This window comes from Scardinius erythrophthalmus (assembly GCF_964197995.2).
Source record: "Scardinius erythrophthalmus genome assembly, chromosome: 18".
Classification (NCBI taxonomy): Eukaryota; Metazoa; Chordata; class Actinopteri; order Cypriniformes; family Leuciscidae; genus Scardinius; species Scardinius erythrophthalmus.
Genome location: NC_138238.1, coordinates 30,277,240 through 30,305,207, shown reverse-complemented (window position 1 = coordinate 30,305,207; position 27,968 = coordinate 30,277,240). Strand labels below are relative to the sequence as shown.

The window sequence follows — 27,968 nt, the reverse complement described above, 5'->3', positions numbered from 1 at the left end:
AATAATGATATGCAAGTGATGCATATGACATACCCAAAAAAAAAAAAAGGTTGTTGCTCAGAAGTCATTCTGAATAGACACATAACCAACATATATTTAGAAATCCAACCCTTGAGAGTTTACATTTCAAGTCTCAAAATTAATATTGATATACATATACACGCTTAAACACAAACAAAAACAACAAATATTAAGAATATATTTATTAAATGTATAAAAATTTTATGTGAATTTAGGATTGCAACTTATAACCACAACTAAAACATGGGGATTTTTTAAAGACAATCATCCCGCACATCCTATTCTATAATAAAATCAGCTAATCGAATATTTGAAAATCGTGCCTTATCCCTAATTAATATAGTATTAATTGTGTAAGTGCATGACATGACAAGTAGCAAAGGCAGTGTAAGTGGGGTCAAATGTTCATAGCAAATTTAAAAATAAAACAATGTAGCAGCATCATAGTGTAAACTACCAGTGTATTTGTGCAAGAGTCAATCAGCTGCCCTTAGGTTACTGGAGGGTGGGGGTGGAAGGAAGAGGCTCTCTATGATTCCCCTATAGAAAGTTAAGAGGATGGATTTTTGGGAGATGAGCCTTCCTCAACTGTGGGAGGAAGTGCAGAGGTTTTTGGACTTTCTTGGCCAGGTTCTGTTGGTGGTGTTGATAGATCGAGATGGGTCATCTGTGATGTGGATACTAAGCAACTCCGTGATCTTGACCTGCTCCATCATGGTGCTGTTGATGTGATGATTGTCAACGATCACCTCTAGTCATTTGGGTGTGGAGAGATATGATGTTGTCCTGTCCGTGTTAGATAAACAACTGAATTATATTCAGATAAATAAACACAGAAAGCGCACATTACTAGATAATATTCAATCACATTTTTCATCTTGACATTTGTATTAAGACTACTGCAGTTCTGACCACAAATAATTTTGTTAAATAGCTCAAAAACAGCCATCTTTAACTAAAATATTTTTCCACCATATTCCATCTTATACCCGTTCTGTTGTGTAGGTGAAGCCCAACCACTGACAGATGTACCATGCACAGAATTGTGTCATTGTATAAACTGTGACAATCAACCATAATTGGCTTAAATAACTCCATGACTACCACTATAAAGTTGATTTGAAATCATTCTTTATTTTGGTTTGCACTCTTTTTAGCTGATAATTAGTCTAGCTTACTTGTAGCCTAGGTAGCTTGCTGTAACCAACCTCGACATACCCTCCCGTTTACCCCGTGATTCTCCCTTAGTCAGACTTATTTCCTGCTGTCTTCCCGTTTAAAAATTTTCCCGTAATAATCCCGTATTTGAAAACTCTTTGCTTAGTTTATTGTGTATGTACCGAATTATTATTTTGGATTAGCCTAAGCAGCATACCGTTAGATAGCTGTACTGCTCCACTTACCAACATTCTTTCGTGGCTAACGTTACTGTTCTCATCAACAACAACCAGTGATGCGCGGGTTGATCCGAAATGAGCGGGTGCCTGCGGTTACGAGTCATCCAAAAATATTTTAAATGATATTCGGGTCGCGGTCGGTCGGATCGTTTGAAATAAAGATGCCAATTAAACCTTTGTAATTGATATAGTTCTAGACACAATTTTCTATGAATACGTTTTAAATTTAATTTACACTTAATTGGCTGAATAACTGGCGCGAAGATGACGCACGAGCTCAGTCTGCAGGTAGAGATGGAGGCGGCAAGAGAAAAGGTGAAGACTGGGGAGTGGAAGCTCCGCAAATACACAAATAGAAAGAGCAAAGTGTGGGAGACATTTGCCGAAATAATGAAAGATGATGACCAAAGTGCTGGCTTTGTCATGTGTAGGCTACTTCTTGCGATGCTATTTACACATTTGATAACCACAAAACTGGCACGACCAACCAGGCACGGCGTCAGGATTCCAGTTTTGGATAAGCCAGACCAATTGTGGGTGGGCCTTAAATTAAAAACGTTAAATAAAAATAAAATAAAAAAACGTTATCCAATCACTGAATAAAAAAATATTTACTAATATAGCCTGCTGTTATATTATCTGTGCGTATACATAATATAGATTGTAATAGCTTGATGCTCTTTAAATATTGTGTTGCATTGTAAAAGTAAATCCGCGATCGCTCTCCATGGTTCTGACCAAAGAAGAGAGCTTTGGAATCTCCATTATGAATATACCTGGGCTTTATTTTCCGACAACATTGTCTCTTAGCGCGCTGCGATAACTTAACTAAAGGTATACTACCACTAAAGGTACATCATTGCTAGGTGTCTTCAGGGCTATCATCCACTCGCGAGGCAGAGGCGCTGAGAGGCAGAGGCGCTGGCGCCCTCCTAGCAACGGCGCTGTTTTTGGTAAAACATGATTTTGACGACTTCATTAAGTTCTGTTTTATAGAAAACTCTTTTTAAAAGATTTTCGTTTTGTATAAATTGTATCTTAATTTTGATCAATGTTTTATCAATCAATTGCCCGTATTTATTAAATAAGAAGCATATAGCAGACAAAATAAGGCGCCGGTACGCGATCACTGCATGTGAACTGGAGGGCGCCGAAACTCAACTTGTGCCTCACAGATTTGATAAATATAGGCTATATATTACAGAAAGCTTGAAATGTCTACTTTTAAACGAAAATATTCAAACCAAAATAAATAGGCTATACTCTCTGATTATGTAGGCTAATCCATATGAAATGTGCATTTCTCTCTGGCGTTCATGGCGAGTCCGCAATCTCCGCATTGTCAACTTCATCTTTGCAGCGACACAGAAAACACCAGTTTATTACTAAACAATTAAATGTCTCCTTGCTAATTTAGACACATTCATAATCATTACTTCAACCGGTTCTTTGTGGCAAGCTTTAAGCGTGCGGTCATTACGCGTATTAGGCTAGCCTTTAAGTAATTAATTTAATATAAAGGGGCGATTTGTCCACGAATGGCTTAAATGAACAACTAGTCGACAAGAAAAAAAAATAGTCGGAGGCAGCCCTTATTCCACATATTTTCGAACCAGCAGGCCATCTGGGTTGGGCGAGCGACCATGAGCGGAGCGGAATATTCAGAAATGCGCTCTCCGCTCACGAGCTCTGATCGGAACAAACCCGAACCTCGCTGTCTGCTGAACTTGCGCAGAAACATTAAAATAGACAATGCCAGCTTTTTAAAATTGTTTTTAAAACTAAACATTTAGACTATTTTAGTTCAAATTATGAGCTTATATTGACGATTTTTTATAATTCTTGACAAAATTAGAATATTAAGTTATATTAATAGCTACGATGAGCATTATAGCTACTTAAAAAAAAATGCGGGTCAGGAAGCGGGTCGGGTACAATATTTTCTTTTTCGTTTTTTGCGGTCCGAGTTGCGGGCGGGTTAGTTGAAAACGTCGGTCGGGTGCGGTTTGTTTATACATTGACCCGCGCATCACTGACGACAACACTCACGGCGAACTATAGCTTGCAGTCTTAAATACAACTTATATGAAAAGCATTAAGATATAGGGGTGTATAATCATTGTAAAACAAATCTTACCTTGACGTTGTCTTGCCGAGACACACCGGTCTCTTCACGTTGGGTTGTAGACTGTACTAGACTCAAAACTGACGCGACGTCGGTTCAACGAATAACGTGATTGGCCAAATCTATTCAACAAGGTAACAACACAAGCGTTGATTGGATCTCACTCCGGCCAACGTTTGTGATCAGCTAGCGAAATGAAATCTATTTTTATACTTTAATGTGCAACAATTGGCGTTGGAAACAATCATTAATCTTTTTGTGAATTATTCATACAGACAAAAATGAGCCACACAGCTGCTGAGTAACTGTCAAATCAAAAACTAAACGAGATAGACGGACTTGGCCCACCGCCTAAGAAGCCGGTCTAAACCAACTGGCAGAACTCCACCCACCTCGCTCTAGCGCTCGGAGTAACCCCAGAGTGCAGTCTGGACGATGGGGCGGGGCGACACTTTTAGGCGGGGCGACACGTGTCGCTCCGCCCACACCTGATTTTATTGGCTTATAATACAGCAATCTAATTGGCGTAGACGCTTGAGGCATGAGCATGCGCATTCCTTTATGTACGAGTCAATGGTAGGAGTTTATGAATGATCTACGACGCTGTTTGGCCATACTACAGAAATATTAAGTGATGATAACCATGGGGATTTCCTATTTCAGTAGCCTAATGATCAATTGGATAATATTTTGCTGAATTTACGAATCAAGTTAGATAAAGTACTGTCAAAATGTATTCGTATAGCGCTCAATTCACATCGTCTCAAACAGCTTTACAAAAAAAACAATATTGTAAGCTTTAGGCTAATATTGAGCAGCTTTAGGGCTAGGCAATATCACGAAATATGTTGCTGATAAATTACTGTTTGAGATTTAGCCTAAATAGCCTATATTTATTAATTTACCCTGCAGATCAGTGCCACTTTTAGTGAGCAATGATCATGACAGCATGAAATTACTGGCATATAGGATTTCAAAGGAGAGATCATTTCTATAGGCTAATAGACAATATTTTTCCGCATGTCATGCAGGGCTCCGGAATTTCAAATCATTCGTAAATGCGTTTTTCGTTTTTCCATTAGGATCAGTGAATACAAACTCGGGATTTTACACAAATGATGATAATTCACTGTATTTCAGTAAAACAAAAGGATAAATCCGAAAGTGTGTTTTATTTTATTTTAAAGCAAAACCACAGTGAAAAATAAGACAATAATAGGCTAGCCTACCAAATACTATACAAGCCCAGATCGATATAATAAATCTGTTTTAGTAAATACATATTTATTTATTTATTTTCACATTTCAGCACTAGGCCTACACGGTTTTAATTCTATTAGCCAACGCACAAAACCCAATGGCCTGATGTCACAGTAACAGATAGTCGAAGTAGCCTACGGTTGACACTTATAGAAAACATGAATCTTTAAAACTATAACATATAGGGATTTACAGGACCAACATGCCCTCATTTTATTAACAAAGTGAGTTTGCCATTAAACATTTGATTTGCACTTTGTTGTAGCCTACCAAATAATGCACGCATTGGACAACATCTCGTTAAAAAAATAACAACAAAAAACGGTCGTGCTTTAAAAATTAAAATCAGCTGCTTTTACATTCTTACAGTGAATTATCATCCTTTGCGTAAAATCCCGAGTTTGTAAAACATCTCCCTGAAGTAGGCCTGCGTTCGTTTTTAAACAATAACTTCATCCATTCTGTTTCTTAAGTACAATAAAACATTAGCCAATAGATCTTAACTAAAATTACCAGGGTAAACCGACAAGATATAGCCTACGATTAAAGTTAGCATTTCATATTTATTTAATACGGCCAAATCATTCATAAAATCGCACTTAAAGGAATGCGCATGCTCAGACCTGAATTGTCTACACCAATAAGATTGCGGTATTATAAGCCAATAAAATCGGGTGTGGGCGGAGCGACACGTGTCGCCCCGCCTAAAAGTGTCGCCCCGCCCCATTGTCCAGACTGCACTCTGGGGTACTACGGCGCTCGCGCCCACACTTCATGTGATTGGTTTACAAGTAAACAATCTCCCACGTGGGGTGCGTTCTTGTGATTGGCTAAAACAAGGGACGTATCTGATTGGTCACAGGTCATTCCCTGTTTAAAAAAAGGCATTTGTGTGTTGAGCCAAGTCAGGGGAGTCTCAAAATTCACACACAAATGCAGTGAAGTTCACAGACCGCAAGCAGTTTGTAAATCAAGATATATTTGTGTGTGCATCAGAAATACATTTCTGAATCTTGTCCTGAGCATTTGTGAATCTTGTGTGCATTTGTAAATTTTGTTTTCATTTCTGAATTGTGTGTGTATTTATGAATTTTGTGTGCATTTCTGAATTTTGTATGCATTTGTGAATCTTCTGTGCTTTTTAAATTCTGTGTGTGCATTTGTGAATTTTGTGCGCATTTGTGTATCCTGTGTGTGTATTTATGAATCATGTGTGTGCATTTGTGTATCCTGTGTGTGCATATGTGAATGCAGTTTGTGCATTTATCTTTATTGAGACTCTTCTAGCTCCATATTCAACTCCTGCAAGGACTTCAAATTAAGCAAACTCCAAAACAACATGCAAAATTTTCTATATATCCTAATCATGTATTCATTACTTCAATGAGCTCATTGTATCAGCCTTTAAAAAGATATATATATATATTTTAAATTTATTTTAAAATATTTTAAAAATATATAAAAATAAGCCGGATAAGCCTTCAGGCATGAGATCTCTTAGGAAGGATACTTGAGGTTTAAACCTGAGCACACGTACAGTAACTTACATCTCCAAGAAGATATCTGTTAAAATATGCTTTTAAACAATAAATGCTTTTCAAATAAAGTCCTCTTTAAAGTTGGCATGAAAATACATCAGCCTCATACAGATAAATAACTTTGAGTACATGGTGACTTTTATTATGACAGAAGACTCTTATCTCTAACACTTCGGCATCACATGACACTGATTGAAGATGGCTACAGTTCAGTGGTAAGAAATGTTTACATTTTCAAACGTTTTTGACGCTATCAAACTCGCGACGTAAAATTAATGAATAGAGGAATAATGAAGAATATGCACATTGTAATATATCTGTACTAGCGATTAAACATTACAGACTAGAGGGAGGTGTAGTGTTATGACAGCACAGTGATGTAATTTTGATACTTCCATGATACTGAGTGAGTAGGCTACACATAGACAGTACTTAAAACTATTGCAAAGAATATTATGGTATTGTATTTGTACCATGACACCACGTTTTGGTCATTATGTCCATCAATCAAACACACCAATGCTATTATGGTGATATGTCCAGAAACTCAATCTACCTCTTGCACAATTTATTGTACTTCAGTCACATCTAGCATTGATATGATTATCAATATGAGTATGACAGCTTCATGTGTGTTTTGCACAGGCACTCTCGGGGCCGTAAATATGAGAGTGAATGGCAGGGGTGTCGTTTGGAGCGTTCAGCAGTGGAGTTCAGTGACTATCATCCACTCAAAGCCATCACGGTACATCCACAGTTCTCATAAATACTCATGTTTTATTTAAAATAATACTGTTCGCTTATTATTACAGATTTAGTCCTCTTTGAGTGAACAGCATTTGAGTATGTCGATCATTAATACTTTGGAAACTTTTTTGTATATTGTTTAAATAATTCCATATATATATTTTCTTTTCATTTCTATTATCTTACCTGTTTGAGTGTCTATCTGTTCTACACAATCCATTAACTGAAGTCTAATAATCCAGCTGTGTAATAATAATAATAATAATGCTTCAGTGTATCCTTGACCAAATCACCAAACCGCTGGTTGCTCAGAAAAGGCTGAATTTTTAATAGGCTAAGTGAATTGTAAAATGCATTGGACAAAAGTAACTTCATGAACAAGTTATTTCAGTCATAAATTTGGTAAATAACTGTCTTCTTTTCAGGTGACAGATTCTAAATCTCGGCGTGGGGGGCGGAAAGGCAGCACCTCCTCTACATCTTCTTCCTCAAGTTCTGTGGTTCTGGATCCACTCAGCTCAATGCTGGATGGGACCGACCCACTGTCTCTCTTCGCTGCGGCATCTGAGACCCCAACTCTCCCACACAGCATCTCTGCTGGGGTAAAATTCACAAACCTCACACATATACACACACCAGTAGGAGTATTATTAAAATCATTATGTGCATTACTTGTACCCCTATAAAAAAGCACTTGTGTAGTGGTAGTATCGGATGGAAATACCATAGTACTTACAGTACATACATACCATGGAATTCAATGATTACTATATAAACGTTTCAAAGGTACTTCAAAGAATCCCATGGTATTATTGGGTATCACTGAATTTTAATCAGTTCTAGAGCAGGTCGGGCAGGATGAGATCTAGCGGTTTGGGTTCCACACAGTTAATCCAGAAGTTAGTACAGCTGGCTTGGTACTGGTGAACTCCACACATGAGCTTGAAGTTGTCCGTCTCTGAATTAAAGGCCTTTCTGCGCGAGTCCACATTAAGCAGACACTCTCCGCATGCCAGTTCTTTGGCATTGCTAAAGCCGTGCCTCAATATACAGGAGAAGTCCAGTGAGCTCACATCAGGAGTGAGGTTTGCCAGCGACATGAAGCCCATCAGGTTGTTCCACACACTGATGTCTTTAAGCAGCTCCTGTAGTTTAAAGAGACATCCACTCATGCATTGTGTTTGTGCATTTTGGGGGCAGAGCAATGTAGGGTTTGTTTTTGGGCTGATTTCAAATATCAACAGTGTTTCTCAGAAATCACTTACTGCACCTTTATGTTTGTACATAAATCGGAATTTATATGTTTGTATATATAATATGTTTGTATATTGGAAATAGTCCCATTATCTGTTGATAGTTAAAATGATGTGGCTGTTCCCCTTCTATTTTTTCTTCTCCTGTGGTGAATTATCTGATCTATAAAACAACTGCGAATATTGTCATTTATGTTTATATTTTCAATAATTATTTTGTATATATTTACTAACTGAGGCAATCCAGATGTTGTTGTTTTTTTGTATGTAAATGTGCCTTCGGTTGTCCTACGTTGGTTACTGCTTTATGCTTTTGTGTTTGTTAATATAACTTCACATTTCTAAATAAAAATAATTATGTGTCTGTGAACACGCATCAAACATTTGTTAAATATGGTCTTATTCACTTTTTACTATTTTGTTTTAGGAGTTGGGGCGGAAACGGCTGGAGAAGGAGGAGGAAGTGGGCTTAGACTTTGAGCCGTGGTCATCTAAACGTGGAGAGATCTTGTCTAGATTCACCACCACTGAGAAACTGTCTATAGTAGGTGCATCATTTTACAGCTCTGACTCATCCTGTGACTTTTCACTTTTGACAGACATTAATGAAGCTTTTATTTCTCTTACAGAACCTCTTCATGGGTTCAGACAAGAGTGAGTTCATCGGTTTTGAAGGCTCTTTTTATTTGTTCTTGGTTTGTAGCTGTTCTAGTTGTTGTTATTCCAGGTGGCTTGACAGCTCAAAGTCAAATCCTCATTAATTAACCCTCGTCTAAGTCAATGAATTTTATTTTATTTAATTTTATTTGACATTTTTAATAAATAATTGAGGATTGGTACCTGACATTAATTTTTAAATTTCTAAATACATATATATTATTATATATTATATAACACATAGAGGATTAGGGCCTGATATAATTTTTATATTTCTAAATCAATCAATCAATCAATCAATTATTATCATTATTGTAATTATTATTCATTAAGTTTTAATATTAATTATTATTATTATTATTTATTTAGTAAATAATTTAGGATTGACATTAATTTTCAAATGAATAATCAATGAATAATCTAGTTTATTGCATTTTTAATAAATAATTCAGGAGTGGTACGGTACCTGACAGAAAAACAACTGTTGCAACCTCTATAAAATACTTAGCAAATATAAATTCAGTACTAACTTAAGCCGGCCGCCCGTACACAGTGCGATTTTTTTGCTGACGCAGGGTGTGATGTTTATTTATTTATTAATTATTATTTTACACTCGAGTGAAAACACATGGAAATCGTTGATGCACTTATGGTCGTGGCTCGCAGTGTGTGAGAGGAATTACGAGATGAGCCATGTGCGTTACGAGCACCTCCCGACCTGATAATGTTTAAACATGCCTAAATAATTCGGCCCGATTTTGACCAGCGTATAGGCTGTTCCTGTTGCCAAATCGTACACAACCACGTCTCATAGGCTAGATCGATTAGGCTTTATTGACCCATCCTGACCAGTGCTGAGATACTAACATATCACATAACAGTGGCATCAGCAACATTCTGTACAATATTTTTTACACATTTAATAGTTTGACTTGTGTTAAGGTAAAGCATCCAGTCCCAGCTCAGCCGTGTCAGAGAAGGTGCGCACTCGTCTGGAGGAGCTGGACGACCTAGAGGAGGTGGGTCTCATCCAGAGAAGCCTTGTGCTTTAATGTCTTTGCTAGACGTGTTTATGAATGTGCTGTGTGTATTGTGTGTGCTCAGGGCTCACAGAGGGAGCTGTTGAACCTGTCCCAGCAGGACTATGTGAACCGCATTGAAGAGCTCAACCAGTCTCTGAAGGAGGCCTGGGGTTCAGACCAGAAAGTCAAAGCCCTGAAAATCGTCATCCAGGTGTGAGGACGGTGAACACACAAACCAACAGTGCGCACTCAAATGACATTTTAAAGGGGCCATGACATGAGAAATCAAATTTGCCTTGATCATATGACATATAAGAGGTCTTTGAACTAATAAACATCCTAAAAGTTTCATAGCTTAAAACTTCCTCCTCAGTATAAACGGAATTTTTTAACCAAGCACCCAAAACGGCTCGTTTTGATATTGTGGGATATGTGATGTCACACAGGCCAATACATTTGCATATGACTGCCTCCAGAGTAGCCTCCACGAATAGTTATACATCATCACACCATAGGCCACGCCCACTGGCAATCAATCGCTTAATGGCTAACATTTGCCTACACTGGATGTGAGCGTTGTGACGTGTCAAAAGCAGTTAGAACCCATTATAATCACTGACGCTGTCTACACTGGATACAGTATACAGATGCATATTCTCTTTCTGACATATCCACACTCTTGAGTCTGTCATCAACAGGATAAATGGAAGAGTGAAAGAAGTGTCCAATTTAAGCTGCTCGTTTGCGTCTATGTACAGACTTCAGAAGGATCCCTGCGTAGGAAACAAGTGGTTAGTTTATTTTAGTGGCGTCCCGGATCGCGTTGGAGGATTATATGTTTGTTCGGAGCATTTTGTTTGGTAAACGAGGCACAGTGTAATGGAGAGTTTGCAGATCAACTTGTGTTGAAAGATGAAGCAGCCAACAATATTAGATCTGACAGCAGCTGCATCATAAACTGTAAGTACATGATTTCATAATGCTTTGTCTGTAAATTACAGTTTTATATGGATATTGTTTCTAGAACACTTTCTCACCGTTTACTGACAAGCCTTAAAGGAACTGCCCCTTAAAAACGGATCATTTCAGACAGAATGAAGGTTGAAAATAATAGTTTTTCCACTCACTCTCACACACACAAAATGTTAAACAGTGAACATCAAGAAACATACTAAAATATAATTAAAAAATCCATGTCATGCCCCTTTTAAGTCAACATAAATTTAAAATTAAGTCTATTAACTTTGATTATACATTTCTGGTCTTGTGGATGAAATTATCAGTGCATGTTATTCAAAAGAAAGAAAAAAAGATCATAATCTCTATCAAAATGTAATAACTTTTCCTCACATATTATTTTTGTGTCTCAGTGCTCCAAGCTGCTCTCTGATACATCAGTAATTCAGTTCTACCCCAGCAAGTTTGTTCTCATCACAGATATCCTGGACACCTTTGGTAAGAGTTGCTCATGATAATAATCTTTTTGATTGTTCTAGTGTTGTCAAAAATATCAATATTTCGATATGTATCGATACTGAAAAATATGAAACATTTCCAATACTGCTTTTCTGCAGTATCGATACACCAATAACAGCTGCACGTTGCCTTCTTTTTCTTGGCTTTTTGTGTTTAAACGCCCACATACATACAAAATGATGTCAAAATGCCTGTCTTGATGAGTTTTCAGGTATCAGTTTTGGAGCGTAAATAGTTAGCATAACAGTATATTAGATCTGCGCATTAGCTCTTAAAGTGACAGCAGCCTAATAAACCTTCTGCTGTCTGTCATGTTAATAAAGAAAATACAAAGAGAAAATCACTCGTTGCTCTTGACTGAATAACTTTTGTAACTTTAATTGTAAGTATTAGTCTGTATTTAATTTTTACAATAAAAACTATCCGGTGTTATTTTACATTTGATTACTTTCATTTCTGCAGTATTTCTACTACATAGTACTGTTAGACCCAGCTTAAAGCCATGTTCATTTCATTTGTCTCTTTATTCAATTGAATTTATTTGTGCTATCATTTTCAATTTGTTTGTGTTCTTATTTTGTTCTTAATTTTGTTCTTATTGACTGTTTACTTGTAAATCTAGTTCAACGATTCAAATAAAGCCTCCCTGTGCTGTTTGTAAGCTATTACAACAAAATGGCCCAAATTACAAATAAGTATGAGATAATAACCAATTATCTTTATGGCGGTATATATGGACATTTTCCCTGTGGTATCGAATATCAATATTTTTCAAGTTATCGCATCGAAGTTGAAAATTCCAGTATCGTGACAACACTAGATTTTTCATATTTTACTGACAAACATATATAACTTTTTTTTCTTTTTTTTGCAGCAATAGTTTCTTCACAAATAAGCAAAATTATTTTGATTTAGATTTGTCAATGCTGATAAACACCAGCAATAATTTTAGGTCAAGATGAAAATTGTGTTTAAAAGCCGCAAGATAAAAGGAAAATGTCTGTCCTTTGCTCCTGATGATGTCATGTGTGTGCAGGTGGTCTGGTGTATGACAGGATCTTGACCATGTGTGCTGACCCTCATCCTTTACCAGGTAAAATAATATGCATCAAGCTCAGCATAATCTTTTAGCATCTCTGACATTTTCTATTGATTTTCCTATTAATGTCGTTCTCAGAATCGTTCTCCGCTGATGAAGTGAATGACACAGCCAAAGAGACGTGTCTCAACTGGTTCTTTAAAATCGCCTCCATCAGAGAGCTTGTCCCTCGATTGTATCTGCTCAACATGATTCCAGATTCTTATTCCAGTATTTAAGCCTGTTCCAAAAATCCATTTTAAAGCTAAAAATGCTAAATGAAGTGTGTTAAAACAAACAACGTTTTAAAAGCACCAGTATTTATACTGTTTAGAAAGTCATTTTATCATGTTTTAGTTATTAACCCTGTATAGCCTGACATGTGAAATAATAGAAAAAGCAAACATTTAAAAAAAAAAAATGTTAAACCTTTTTGACAAAATCTTCAAAAACATGCACATTTTTGTTGAGAGTTATATTTGATACATCAGGCTTTGTATGGCTCATAGTGTATGTTAAAGGAGAATATGAAGCTCATACTAAATGAGGGAAAAAACACCTCAGTGTTATTTGGTGCAGTTGCTGATATATACAGTATATGGCCAAAAGGCAAGATAAAATTCTGATTGCTTGTAGTGAAAATCAATTAGATCTTTTTAATTGTATAGCAGTCTACTTCCATAAAATGCATATAAATATCAGCTGTCACTCTATATCTGCCAATAATATGTTAGTATGATGATATTTAAATGCTTATTTTTATGATCAAAGCTTTAGTTTTCATTGTGGGGCCAAAGCATGTAATGCAAAGCAATGATTGAGAGATGTACAAATAAACACTCCTCAAAAGCCTGATGTATCATATTTGATACATTTTAGCATTTTACATATATATATATATATATATATATATATATATATATATATATATATATATATATATATATATATATATATGTATATATGTACAACAACCTGAAGGTGGACACATTCATAGAATTATATTAAAGGGCCTTTATATTTGCTAAAATAGGATAAAATATCAATCAGACGACAGAAGACATGTATTAGGCTGTGCACAAAGGTTTTTTACCAAAGTTTTGATCATGTTGATAATTTAAAGGCCTTTGCGTTTCACATTTTATACAGTAGGCTTTATAGGGTTAAACTGGTTTTCGAGAAAGTTTTGAAAGATTGAAAAAAAATACCATAAATATGAATTTTAACCTTAAAATGTAGTAGTGAGCCTTGACTTTAGCGCAGATATGTTGAAGCTGCTCTTCTGAAATGCAACCGCTTCTTGACTAAGTCGTAAGTATCTGAGCAATGCTACTCTTCTGTTCATGCAGGCGGGTAGTTTTATCGGTCTGATGTCCTCTTTCTGTCCTTCAGTGGGATTCAGGAGACGCTGCAGAGACTGACAGCGATGATCAGAGGAATAGGAGATCCGCTGGTGGCTGTATATGCACGGGCGTATCTATGCAGGGTGAGAAGAATAAAGCTTTTCTTAACCAATTGAACCAATTACTGTGCAAAATGATTCACTGTTTCGAAGCACTCGAAACGCCACACGCTGGTGACATCTGCTGCTCAGAACGATGTAAATGCAGCAATACTTCAAACATGCATAAAAAACACCTTTTACAGACCAATTGGAAATGTTGTACTAAAAGTGTACATTTTTTAAAATGCAATTTCACAAATCATGTAATACCTTTAAATATGAAGTGAATTATATAATGTTATTGGTAACACTTTACAACGAGGTTCATTAGTTAACATTTGTTAATGTATTAACTAACATTAACTACCAATGAGTAAAACATTTGTTACAGCATTCATTAATCTTTGTTAACGTTAGTTAATAAAAATACTGCTGTTCATTGTTTGTTCACAGTGCATTAACTAATGTTAACAAATACAACCTTTGATTTTAATAATGTATTAGTAAATGTTGAAATGAATATGAACAAAGATTAATAAATGCTGAAGAAGTATTGTTCATTCTTAGTTCATGTTAACTAAGGCAGTTTACTAATGTTAACTAGTGACCCTTATTTTAAAGTGTTACCATGTTATTGTATTAAATTGTAGGGAGTGTTGTTTTTGGAGAGCTTGGTTAATCAGGCCAATAATAGACTATTAACTACAACTCTTTATTTTTTATTGATACAAATGTGTCATTAAATGTAAAAAAAAATTGATCTGAGATCCAAGGTAAAAACCATACAGACACTAGTTCATGGGTTCACAGAGATCATCAAACTTTGGCGGCGAACCATTGAAATTTCAAAACAGTTATGATGTAATGAAGCTTTGTTTCATGTGAAATCATGTGACAGTTTGGTACGCACTCCAAATCACTGGTTCGAAACCAAAGAATTTTTAAGCTTCACAATGCAGTTTCAAAAACGAATTTAAAAAAGGTTTCAAGTATGACATCTTATTTTTCACTATAGGACAGGAGTGCAAATCTCAGTTCCTGGAGGGCCACAGCCCTGCAGACTTTAGCTTCAAAGCCTAATAAAACACGCCTGATCTAGCTAACCAAGTCCTTCAGGGTTGTTTGAAAACTACAGGTGTGTGTGTTGGAACTAAACTCTGCAGAGTTTTACACCCCTGCTATATGAAGTGGTGTTTCATAAGCCGCTTTTCCACCGCTGTTGCATCACCAAGGCAATGACTGACGCATTTGTATTACATTCCATAGAGCTCTGTAATCAGCCCCACAGTGGAAAATGAAACCGTTTCCGTACCGGCTGGGCCGGATCGGCACGGAATAAAACGGTTAAGCAATAAGAACAGTTTGGGCCAATGGTGGAAAAGTGGCTGCACTTTAAATTTTTACATGGTGATAATAAAACAAGCAAAAACCATGTAGATTGAAATTGAAGTATATTGTAGAGACTCTAGCTATCTATCTTTCTCTCAGGTTGGGATGGAGGTGGCGCCGCATCTGAAGGACAGTCTCAATAAGAATTTCTTCGACCTTCTGGCCTCGTTCCGTCAAATTCATGGTGAAAGTGTGCAGAATCAGCTGGGGCTGCAACGGGTGGAGATTCCCATATATCTGACCCTCTATTCTCCTGCCATTCACTGGATCCTGCAGTGTGTGGCATACAGAGCACCAGAGGTACATACACACACTCCACTCAGGAAATGCCTGACTGATTGTTTAATTTGTATTAATCCTACCTTGCATTCAAAGTCAGATGTGGAATATTCCTACCTGATAACTCGTACTTCCACCCATAAAAGAGTTCCATTAAATGCTTAGAAGATAATGTATAAGAAAACCTTATGGCAGTGCTACAATTAGCTTTGCAGATATTGATCAACAAACATGTCTCCTAGCAAATTGTGCAGTGCTCGCATTTTTTTTCAGATGTACAATTATAAACAAAGAAGACAACCTGTTTCTGCAAACATTTGCAAACATTTTCATTAAGTGAAAAATGAAAAGTGGTATATTTATTAGAAAGTATTTTATGAGAAAGCAAAAATATGAATTGTAACTAGTGATGAACAGAAATGAATTTTTAATGAAAGTCAGTTTTATATAAACTTTGTATTTATATAATAAAGTTTCTACTCCAATTTAATGTTAATATAAATATTTAAACAGTGTCTGCTGTTGACAATGAGAATGAGGGTGAATTTGAGTTTGTTCATTCAAAAGTAGACATTTCAAACTTTCTATAGATATATTCCTCATGTCTGTGAGGCAAGTATACGCTGCGTTTTGGTGAATTTTTATGACGTGCTCAAGTTCACCGAGACCGAGACGGCAGAATTTTCATTATTTTACAAAAGCACAATGTTTTGTTTTTGTGAGTTTACAGAAATAAAAGTAGACCCTGTAGTTTGCTTTACTCTTATCTGTATGAACAAAATTGATGGAGTATTTTAAGTTAAATGCAGTGATCGTCCCGGCACCTGAATGTCATGCAGTAAGCGCGCTCTCCACACAAACACTTGAATAATTTCCTAATAATAGCGCCATTTATCTAGGTTAACATTAGAGTGAGCATTTTTACAATTTTCCTGCAGCTAACCAGCTAATAAAACTTTTGGTCGACCAAGCCTCTTCTAGTCGACAAATGGTTAGTTGTGCCACCTCAGCAGTGTAAAGATTGCGTTGTTGATTATCTGCATGTCACTAGTCTCTGTACTGTGAAGTCGCTTGTGGGCGTTCCAAGTGCTGTCACTCTAATGCTATTGGTAGACTGCACGTCTGGCCATACCTTTAGGAAATGCAAGCACAATGGATATATAAAACTATGATGTCATTCTAATTTGACTAGGAATAAGTCTTAAAAGAATTAAAAGTAGCATTCTGCTGTTGGAGAGTGTTGTGATATAAACTACAGCAGTGCTCAGTGCATTGAATCATTAACCAGATTAGCGATCGATCAATCAACAAATTAAACTCACTCATACTGTTAAAAATGACTAAAATGTCATTGCAATCAATTTTCTTGTCTCTAATAGTCAACATAATGCAGGGGAAACCGTAAAATGAACTGTAGCAGTGCTAAACTGTTCACTGCATCATATAATTAGCAACACAAACTATCAATATATGAATCAAACTCACAAGACTGCCGACAGTTTCTTTTCCACGCATCATTTTATTAAATCCATGTATGTGTTTACAGTCAAATAATATAAAACAGTGAAATCCCTCCGGAACTCTGTCCTGTCTTGCCTGCACTCGAGACGGTGACGTGAGCTTCACAGTCTTCACTCCTATTGGTTGTCGCTCGCCAAAGTCGCTGCTCATTTGCATAAAGTTGAAATTTCTGAACTTTTGTCGCATGACTCCTGTTGCTTGACACGCCAACATTCTGTCGCCAACGGTCACTGTCTTTCGTGTCGCTGGTAGTCGCCAGCTCTCCATTGAAAATGAATGGGATCTTGAATGCTGCGTGTCACTGGAGGTGTGAATGGGGCTTAAGACTTTTGCACAGTACTGTATATTGCCCCTCAATGCAGACATTAATTTATAACTCTGCTGTGAACTTTCTAGTCAAAAAGTTTTGAAGTTGGTTTAAGTGTGTTATTAGTTTTAGATCAAACATCTTACAAATTTGTGAGACCCTTTCCAAGTGATTTTGATCAAATGTGTTTGATCCATTTGTCTTTTAAAGGTTCTGCTAACAGAGATGATGGACAGATGCAAGAAGTTGGGCAACAAGTAAGATCTCTTCACTGAAGAACATTTTACAACTTAATATCTATGACCAAGAATGATGAAAAATTAAGCTTGAGACTCATTATGAATAATGTCTTGTTTAGTCGCATTGGAATTTTGTTTTCTTCATCTTGTACTACTGCAGTATAGACCATAGAGCCAGACATTCTTGTTTCCTTAGACATGTAATTAATTACTGAATTGGTTGTGATATGTGCACGAATGATGCCTCAAATCTGTCTTGTGGATGAGAGTGACTAACGTTTTTGCCTAGCAGACGGACGAAAAAAAAACAAAAAAAAATCCCATCGAGACCTGGTCTAGAGACCAGAATATCATAGATATTTGGTGGTGGGCTCTTTTGACCATTAAGCAGCCACCCAGAACAGCCTAGCATTGTGGTTATGACTTTTACATGGGCAAGCATCTTTAGACAATGTAAAAATCTTGATTTTACAACTGCAGAATTTTTGATGTTTGAAATTGCAGTATTAATTTTCCCTATAGTGCTCTCCTGCTGAACTCTGTCATGTGGGCATTCCGGGCAGAATTTGTTGCAACCAGAGCAACAGACTTTATTGGCATGATCAAAGACTGTGATGAAGCTGGATTTCCCAAGGTGACAGACACACACACACACACACACACACACACACACACACACACACACACACACACACACGCATACCAAACTGCACACAGGTCCAAAACACTTTGGTGAATATCAGTGTCTATGTCATAGTTTATTCTCATGATTCTCTCTGTTCTTCAGCACTTGCTGTTTGCGTCTCTGGGTCGCAGTCTGTCCTGTGCTGACCCTCCAGAGAGCGAAAGACTCTCCATACTCAATGAAGCCTGGAAGGTCATCACTAAAGTGCGCGGCCCAAGGGTAAACGACTGTGAATGTTTTAAAGCACACAGTATAAAAAAGGGAATCTGTAATAAGAATTAAATACAGATTTGAATAAAATGAAAATAAACATGCACTCAGTTACATCTGCATTAGTGGAATTGCATTGGCATCGAATGCAATTCCACTATTACATTTAACTGTATTTATCTGACTGTTACCAATTTTGTAGCAGTGAATTAGGAGGTGTCATATCGATCACAAGTTTAGTATGGAGTGCCGCAAGGCTCAGTACTAGGACCATTGCTTTTAATCCTACATGCTATGTGTGGTGTAAATGCCTGATAAAGTTCATGGGACCAAAACATTGTTAAATAAGTTGGGATAGTGAGCAGGATTTATTTTTCTAGTTTATTGCAGCCTAGTTTATTGATTAAATTATTGGACCAATGCCTCCAAACCTAATAACCTAGAATACTGTCTAACTCTTAATGGATGTTCTGTCAAGTCTTTGCCTTAACTTAGGAACCTGGGTATTTTTTTTTTTTTATATATCAATTTGTAATTTAAAAAGACACATTTCTTGCATTTGTGTTTGCGTTTTTATGACATATGCTCTCAATGTCAAATGCAAAAAAGTTAACTCATGCATTCATGACTCAAGCTATTGTCTAAAGCACTATATACCTGTAAATAATGATGACTTGACTCAAATCCATTCACTGCTTTTTGTTTGTATTGTGTCTGTGACTCAGGATTACATCAACTGTGCTGAGATCTGGGTGGAGTTCACCTGCCGCCACTTCACAGTGAGTTATCTGCACTATTTGCCTGAAACATCAGGTGTTGCAAATCATTATTTGAGCAGAATTTTTACAAACTTTTCAAATTTCTCCCTTGTAGAAACGGGAGGTGAACACAGTTCTTACAGACATTATCAAACACATGACTCCAGACAGAGCTTTCGAGGATGCTTATCCACAGGTATGCAAAAAAACATATACACATGATGTTACATGTTGTTGATGTCGCCACAATTCATCCCCCTTCTTTTGTGTTCTCAGCTGCAGTCAGTGATAAACAAGATCCTTCCATACTTCCATGACTTCTCTGTGCTCTTCTCTATGGTATGACCACAGCAATCATTTTTACATTTTTTATTTTATGGATCATGGTGGAAGAACAGAATGCTCTAATTTACCCCTTAAATGGTCTGTGAAATGGAAGAATAAGCTATATAAAGTTAAATTACATTTTAACAATCAACCTTTGAAAACAGTTTTTGGTGCTGTATGGCTAAATAAAAAAATAAAAAATAAAAAAAATACTTTGTCAAAAAAGAAGAAGAGTTAAACTTAGTTTACAGATCTATGTTTCAGTTGAGACTTGAAAATACATTCTACATACCAGGAAATAAATAGGCGTAGTTATTCAAAATAATGGTAATTATTTTTTATGTTGTGTCATAATACTAATTGGATGAATTTCATTATATTGTTGTTTCGCATATCTTTGAATTGCAATTCAGTAAATTTTTCTTACTGTCATTCTTACTGTCTTTAAAATTTGCTCTAAATAAACAATTTTACAGGAACTTTAAAAGAAAATATAATCTGTAATATAAAATGAACTAGTATGATCATAAAATGATTTGTTTTTGCTGATGTATAGTTTTAATGATTGCAGGAGAAGTTTTTGCCCTTTCTGGACATGTTCCAGAAAGACAGTGTGAGGGTGGAGGTGTGTAAATCAATCATGGAGGTCTTCATCAAGTATGTTTTCACTCACTATTCAATATTAAAAGTCCACTTCCTCTGTGTAGCTAAACAAGTGTTCAAATACTGGGAAGAGGATGGTTAGTGTTTATTCTACTTGTAGTTACAAGGTTTCTCTCTTTTGTTTAGACACCAGCAGGAAGCAACGAGAGACCCCGTCATTCTCAATGCGCTGCTGCACATCTGTAAGACCATGCACGACTCTGTCAAGTGAGTGAGATATATATTAATGCGTCTCACTATTAATGCAGAATAAGAGAGTGTTACATTGACGTGTTTGCATGTGGTCTTTGTGTTGTAGTGCTCTAACTCTAGATGATGAGAGGAGATCTCTGGCTCTTCTGATCAACGGATTTATTCGTATGGTGAGTCCCTGTCCTACAATGCTGTATATCAGTTAAAAAAAAAAAAAAAAATTTGCATGAACTGGAAGCTTTATTTTGAGAGCTCAACTGTCAAAAATATGAACTGGCATCATGTCATGTCAAGCCAAAATGTTTAAATTTGTTATTTTCTAGTAACCACATATATCATCTTGAACAATGAGATGATCTGGGTTATAAACATGCATCAAAAGCTGTGCCATTTCATCTCAGAAGAGAAAAAAAAAAATATACAAAGATTATATTTTGTAATGCAAAAAAATAAATAGTGATATATAATGAAATTTTTAAAGCGTAAGTTTGCTGATTTTCAGCCCACTTTGTATCGTTACACTGTTCGTAGTATATGGACACGAACAATGGGCTCTAGGGCTTTCGTGAAAGCTAGATTGTACTTCCGCATTTTTGTGTCCCTGTCCATGCACAGTTGGATCGACAGAGGGTTGTTATTGTAAGAGAAGGTTCATCACTGAAAATTGTATCATACTCTGTCTGCTTTTTAAACAGAATTTTTTGGTAAAAATGGAACACTATGGCAACAGCCTTCTTAGTAGTACACTATGGCATTTTGCTTCGGGGGTTAGCTTCCTCTTCTTCCACATTAACTGATGGAATGGCAGTTTTTTTAACCCCCCTAGGTTTGGCCTAAAACACTGTTTTTTGTCATCCAGTTTGAAATGTTGACTACAAATACTAAAGTTTTTTAGCTTTTTCGTTGTGGCGTTCTCTTCGAATGTATGATTCTTTGCATCCTTTAGCCACTGCCCTCAACGCGCTGGAGTCTGCACTGGAAACCGAAAGAAACTCACTCCCACTAAATGTTTACTCTTTGAAATCTTGCACCCGGTAACAATACAGAACAACACCATTGTGACTGAAAGTTTACTGCTTAAGCAAGATGGTATTTGACTCTGATCAAGCCTATCCAAAATGAGCAGACTGGAAGTGGCCTTGGATGGCAACATGCCCAGTGCATCATGGGTGTTGAATTTTTTCTACCTTCAATTTGCCAGTGCTAAAGTACTTCTTTAACTGGCACGGTCAGAGTCGGCATGTACAATATGACCTATACAGTCTTACTAACTTTATTTGTATTTTGGTCCTTTGTTTCATCAGGTGTCTTTCGGCAGGGACTTTGAACAGCAGTTGAGTTTCTGTGTGGAAGCCCGAGCGACCTTCTGTAATCTAGAGCCCGTCATCATTCACCTGATACATGTGAGCACCCTTTGTCTTAAGCAAGTGTTATGTATTAAATCAGGGGTTCCCAACCTTTTCTGTCAGTCAAAACCCTTTATTGTCAGATATTTACTTGAAGCACCTCCTGAGATTTTAATTGCATATTTTAATAATTTAACAACACATCTGCATGTTCACACTTATCTGATGTTGGTCACATGACATCAGGTAAACAAATAAAATATAGACTTTTTTTTTTTTATGTATGTTTTTATTATGATTTAATTATTAGCTTTCATCAACTCATGCATTTCTTTGAATTTAAGTTCAGTAAATTCCTCTTATTGTCATTCCAATTCAAATTCGAGTTTAACATCCTTTGGGACCAATTCAGTTCAAATTCCTTCAAATTTTGTCTATAATAATTTTACAGGAACTTGTAATCAGTAATATAAAAGAGTCTCAGCTGCTAACTGATAAGCATGCCTTAACAATTGCTTATGATACAGGTCTTATTAAAAGAAACATTATTTGTATTACGTCTTTTACCATATATTTTTAATGTCCTGTGTGTTTTATACTGTACTAGTAAACAAATTAAAACTATTTGGAAAATGCTGTAAAGTCTAATCTGTTAGTGTAATGGGGCGCTGAGGAACTGAAATGAATGTCTCTCTTACAGACGGTGAATCAGTTAGCCATGGAGACCAGACGTGTGATGAAAGGCAATCACTCACGTAAAACGGCTGCTTTTGTCAGGGTTGGTTTATTCTTTTTACAAAATATTAATGTGTGAATCTCATGAAAAACATTTTAATAAATAAAAAATTAAATCACTAAGATGTTTCTGCATTACAGTAATGACAACTGAAGGAAATGTGCTTAATTTTTATGAAATAATATAGTCTAATGTAGGTTTAATTTCCTTCTTTTTGGAGTGAAATGTGGACATTTTTGACAGGTTTGGTTGATTATACCTAATAATGTTGGATCCAATCAAGTCACCTTTAATGATAAAGCGTTTCATACAATACAGATTGTTTCAAAGCAGCTTTACAGTAATAAACAGTAGAAAATAATGATCAATGATGCAGACCTCATCAAATATAAGATTCAAATTCTGCTGTAAAGCCGCTCTACAGAAGACAATGGTGTTGATTCAGTTCTGAAATGAGTTCAATTCAGCTATCATCAGCTTTACAGAAGACAAGATATCATTTTTCAGATCAATTCGGTTCAATGTTGATTCAGTTCAGTTCAATAACTGTCGATAATGCTAAATTTATCAATTATGACACGAAGTAGAAAGCAGCTCTGCAGAAAACAGTGGTTTCATCATCGTTCAAGTTTTGTTCTCATCAAATAGTGTCAGTGCAGTCAAATCGATAATATTACTGAATATTAAGTGCCTTTTAAATGACTTTATCCTGTTTTATCCTATAAGTGACTGAGCTTTTGCTGCCTCTTGTGTGTTGTCTATTTCCAGGCGTGTGCTGCCTACAGTTTCATCACCATTCCATCTCTCACGAGTATCTTTAGTCGTCTCAACCTATATCTGCTCTCTGGACAGGTAGCGCTGGCCAACCAGTGTCTGTCCCAGGGTGAGTGCTGGAGCCTCCCATACACAAAATATACCTTTTGTACATCCTTGTTCCTGCCTCTAATAGAGAATGAGGATTTAAAAGACCCTTCATTCAAAACTTTGGAATCTTTAAGATTTGATTAATGTTTTTGAAAGAAGTCTCTTCTGCTCACCAAGGAAATACAGTCACAATGGTAATATTGTGTAATACTATTACAATTTAAAATAACTAATTGGCCCTTTCACACCAAAGATGACAACTATAACGATAAAGATGTAGTTTTAAAAATGGATCTAAATGTAAATGAATAGCAGAATTTTTTTTCCAGATGATGAATGATAAAAGCACTGACAGCCAATCAGAATCCATCCTGCTTTAAAGATTTAAAGCAGCACGCGACAGAACTGCAGTGCGTGCTTAGAACACCAATATAGTTATCGTTATAGCTATCTTAATGAAATTGCCATTATACATTTTAGAATATATAAAAATAGAAATCAATTATTTTCGGGCTGTTTACACGACTACAGCGTTTTGGGAGCCTGAAAACGCAAACTTTTGAAAACAGGTTTCTAAGTGCACTTTTTTGAGAGCGGTCTCCGTGTAAACGACAAAAACGCGAATCTCTGAAGACGATGACGTCACGCACATGCGTATTACGTGTTCAGTCTATAGTGTTTCATCGCCATCTAATGCCCTGGCAGCAGAATACAGCGTTTTTAGTCGTTTTCGTGGATCTGTGTGAATGGGGATTGTTTGAATGGTGTCGTCTGTACGCGGAAAACGAAAAAAAAAACAATTACTCCATTTTAAGCAAATCGTTGTCGTGTAAACATAGCCTTAAATTGTAGTGATGTTTCGCAGTATTACTGTATGTTTTTTATCAAATAAATGCAGCCATGGTGAGCAAAAGAGCTTTCTTTTAAAAACACTATAAAATCTTGAAGATTCCCAACTTTTGAATGGTAGTGTACAAAACTGACCTCAGATCAGTTTCAGAGAGCAGCCTCTACCATGATTGACCAAGACTGGGTGTGATATTATGGATTTGATATGGACTGAGAAAATGTTTGAGAAAAATTCATTTCTGCTTCCATTTCTCAGCGGACGCGTTTCTAAAGGCAGCGGTCAGTATTTTGCCAGAAGTCCCGCGTACCATCAGCATTGAGGGAAAACAGCGATCATCAGAGCCCTTCTTTCTCGAATTCATTAACAACTTCCTCTCCACACTGCTCGTAGTGCCGGTAATATATGCGTAAACATTTGCAGGAATGTAGCCGTGTCTCTAGTGCATATCTGAGCGCCATTGTTCAATATGTCTCTAGGACCATCCGGAGCAGGGTGTGCTGTATCTGGTGCGAGGGCTCTTGAATATGGTGCAGGACTACACCTGGGAGGACAACAGTGATGCCAAGGTCCGCGTCTACATCAGCGCTTTACCATTGCTAGCAGCAATGAGCCAGGAAAGCTATCTCTACACCATTCCTAAAGGTACCGCACTGAATCAGTGCAGAAAGCCACTCTAATAAACATCATCTTAAAGTCTTTCTGACGTTGAATTCTAAACGGAATCACTTTTGCTCTTGTTGCAGTGGATTCCAATGAAACCCTCTATGGAGGAGATCCCAAGTTCATCGCAGAGATCAACAAGTTGTGTGAGACTCTGATTGGTCAGGTTCTAGATCATTTAAAGACTCTGGGCCGAGATGAGGTGAGTATTAATCCAGGATACCGTGTCTCTAAAAAGTATCTGTAATCTTATAAATGTATGAATGTCCCCGCATTGGATAACAAAATATCATATTATAATAGTTTGTTAGGATTTACATTTATAATGATCAAAATAAAAGAAAAAGTAATGGAAATGTGCTTGCTGACAATGTACATTAGAGGGCGACCGATTTATAGTTTTTGCAGATTAATCGGTCTATAGTTACTTCTTGGAACTAACGCTAATGGGGAAAAATCAGTGCTGATAGTAGCCGAACATTTGTTTTGGGGGGTTGTTTGATTTGTCCGTGTTCTGGAGCTTGAGGGTTCTATAGTCTTTGGTTTCACAGTATAAAAGCGCCCCTAGAGGTGAAATAACACCGATCACAGACTCCACGTGCAGTTTGTTGTGAAACGGGATGATGCTTTGCACAGAGACGGACGCTGAAAAAAACTGATAAAAATAGCTGTTTCCATCCAAAGTTGCGAATTTAAATTATTCGCAAAATTTGAATATCGCATAAAACATTTGCGAATAAAGCACCATTTCCGTCCCATGTGTTCAAGAGAACAAAATCGTCACTTCTTCGGAAGTTGACGCAAAATATCTGTAATAAAAATGGAAGTTAATGCAATTGGGGAAGCCACTGTGGCTCTTTGTTCGTACATCATAAATTGCTTGTATTCTAACATTCACGTAGCTATTATATTGTTCAAACTTTTGATGGAAACACTAATATGATGCACTACTGATACAGAATCAGTAAAAATAAGAAAATGATTAACCTTGCAATAGAGAACCATTGTTTATGTTCTCTATGCTCTAAATCAGTGGTTCCCAACCTCTTTATTTGTGCAAGCCCTAATTAATCAACCACAAAAATATTCATGAACTAGCTGGACTTCCCTAAAATAAAACGACCAAATTCTGAAAATAGAAACACTTTGTTTTACTTTTTTTTTTTTTTTTTTTACTGATTTTGTTACAGTAACAAACCATATTCATGTTTCCATTAAAGGTTTGTGCAGGTTAAATGCGTTTGTCAAAAATAATTTTTGGTCCTGAAGCATTTATTTAAATTTATATGATTTTTAAATGACATTTACAATGACTTTTGGCCTTCTTTTACATCAATTACATGTGTTGTACTGTATTAATTGTGGATGGATTTATACAGTGCTATGCATAAGTTTAGGCACCCATGCTAAAGTTGACTAAAAAGAGGAATAAAAAATCGTCTTTTGGAAATTGAACTTAATGCCTTAATTTAAAAAATTAGGAAAAATCTAACCTTTAAGGACACCAATTTTCTTTGTGAATGAATAATGTATCGTAAATAAATAAATGTTCTTCCTTAAAATACAGGGTGCATAAGTTTGGACACCCCTATGTTAAATTCCCATAGAGGCAGGCAGATTTTTATTTTTAAGTATTTTAAAAAAAATTTTTTTTAGGATACTATGCATCCTGATAAAGTTCCCTTGGCCTTTGGAATTAAAATAGCCCCACATCATCACATAGCCTTCACCATACCTTGAGATTGGCATGGTTTGTATTTCAGTTAGCCTAATTGCTAGTTTGATTTGCATTGAGAGCAATGCAAATACAATTGTATCAAAGTATGAACTGACTTGTGCAATACAGTAAATATGCTTACACAACCCTAAATGATTAGGGAGTAACGCAATGTTGTAATGCATTACTTGCAAGTAACTTTCCCCAACACTGTGTGTAATATTATTAATGTGTATGATTTTGCATGGCTGCTGGTTTGATATGTTATATCTGTGCTGGTGTGTGTGTGTGTAAGGGAGTGCGCAGGCAGGGCAGTCTGGCCTTCTCTCTGTTCGGCTGTCTGTTGGCTCACGGTGATCTACGGAACAACAAACTCAACCAGCTGGCTGTCAACCTGTGGAACCTCAGTCACAAACACGGCTTCTGTGAGACACGCACATCGGTGAGTCGAATGCGCACACGTGCGGTGACGTTCAGCTGCAAATATAATGCCTTGACCCATGTCTCTCGTCCTCTCCAGGTTCGGACTCTAGAGTACATCAAACATCAGGCACAGCTGGCTGACATGAGCCATCTCTCTGACATCACAGCACGTCTGTCTCTGCAGTCCCGAGCCTGATGCGTGATAGCCTGTCAGAAACCCTGAAACCATTACTAAAACTAACCTGTACTTCAATCTTCTATCAAAAATCTAGTCATGACCTATTCATATTTCTTATTGTCTGTGTCAGTTTGCACTTGTTTTTGTACAGTTTGTGTGCATAACATAGGAATTATGTCATAAAATACTCTAAATCATAATGCCTTGTTGATTTTGTTTGAGAACAGACAGGTTTGAGGACTTCAGGTTTCTGTCAGAACTGGTTGGTCACAGAGCTTATTTTCTGCAATAATCCAAATCATGTAAAACTCCAATTGGGTTCAAGGGTTACACCAACTTCTAGTTTAGCCCATAAAAATACATCACTGCAGCACCTCATCTGCTCCCATCTGGCATTGCATCCCAGACAGCAACATAGTGTCGGCCCAGATCTGGAACGCGTTAAATCCACGTACCAGATGTGGCCCGGATCTGGACCGACATTATGTTGCTGTCTGGGATTGGTGTATTAACTAAAGGCAAGATTTTTTTAAAGTCTCCATTACCTATAACAGTATTCCAAAAAAAAAAAAGAAGCTACTGGATATTGGTTGACATTATTTACAC

The 27,968-nt window shown here is 36.7% G+C and overlaps 1 protein-coding gene across 2 annotated transcripts; it reads left to right on the top strand.

The window, feature by feature from the left end:
• Positions 1–6,510: 6,510 nt before the first annotated feature.
• Positions 6,511–27,561, top strand: vps35l (VPS35 endosomal protein sorting factor like). Of its 2 annotated transcripts, none has more exons than XM_081392786.1 (30): positions 6,511–6,556; positions 6,987–7,086; positions 7,514–7,690; positions 8,769–8,885; positions 8,971–8,995; positions 9,941–10,017; positions 10,103–10,231; positions 11,391–11,475; positions 12,533–12,589; positions 12,674–12,770; positions 13,838–13,885; positions 13,967–14,060; positions 15,507–15,707; positions 17,725–17,771; positions 18,276–18,387; positions 18,541–18,657; positions 19,374–19,427; positions 19,522–19,602; positions 19,683–19,745; positions 20,305–20,390; positions 20,523–20,603; positions 20,695–20,758; positions 21,893–21,991; positions 22,635–22,712; positions 23,439–23,553; positions 24,640–24,779; positions 24,861–25,026; positions 25,128–25,246; positions 27,057–27,203; positions 27,282–27,561. In XM_081392786.1, exons 1-30 carry the CDS (start codon positions 6,540–6,542, stop codon positions 27,378–27,380), a joined length of 2,892 nt encoding a protein of 963 aa, XP_081248912.1. In that variant the 5' UTR covers positions 6,511–6,539; the 3' UTR covers positions 27,381–27,561. The 2 variants fall into 2 exon arrangements, with proteins under 2 accessions (XP_081248912.1, XP_081248913.1); XM_081392787.1 differs by lacking the exon at positions 6,511–6,556 and adding an exon at positions 6,601–6,747.
• Positions 27,562–27,968: the final 407 nt, after the last annotated feature.

What these genes read in the sequence shown, in the direction of transcription:
- vps35l (XM_081392786.1), top strand. An exon ending in AGCTGGACGACCTAGAGGAG is followed by an intron (nt 10,018 to 10,102) that starts GTGGGTCTCATC and finishes GTGTGTGCTCAG; the next exon opens with GGCTCACAGAGGGAGCTGTT. An exon ending in AAACGGCTGCTTTTGTCAGG is followed by an intron (nt 22,713 to 23,438) that starts GTTGGTTTATTC and finishes GTCTATTTCCAG; the next exon opens with GCGTGTGCTGCCTACAGTTT.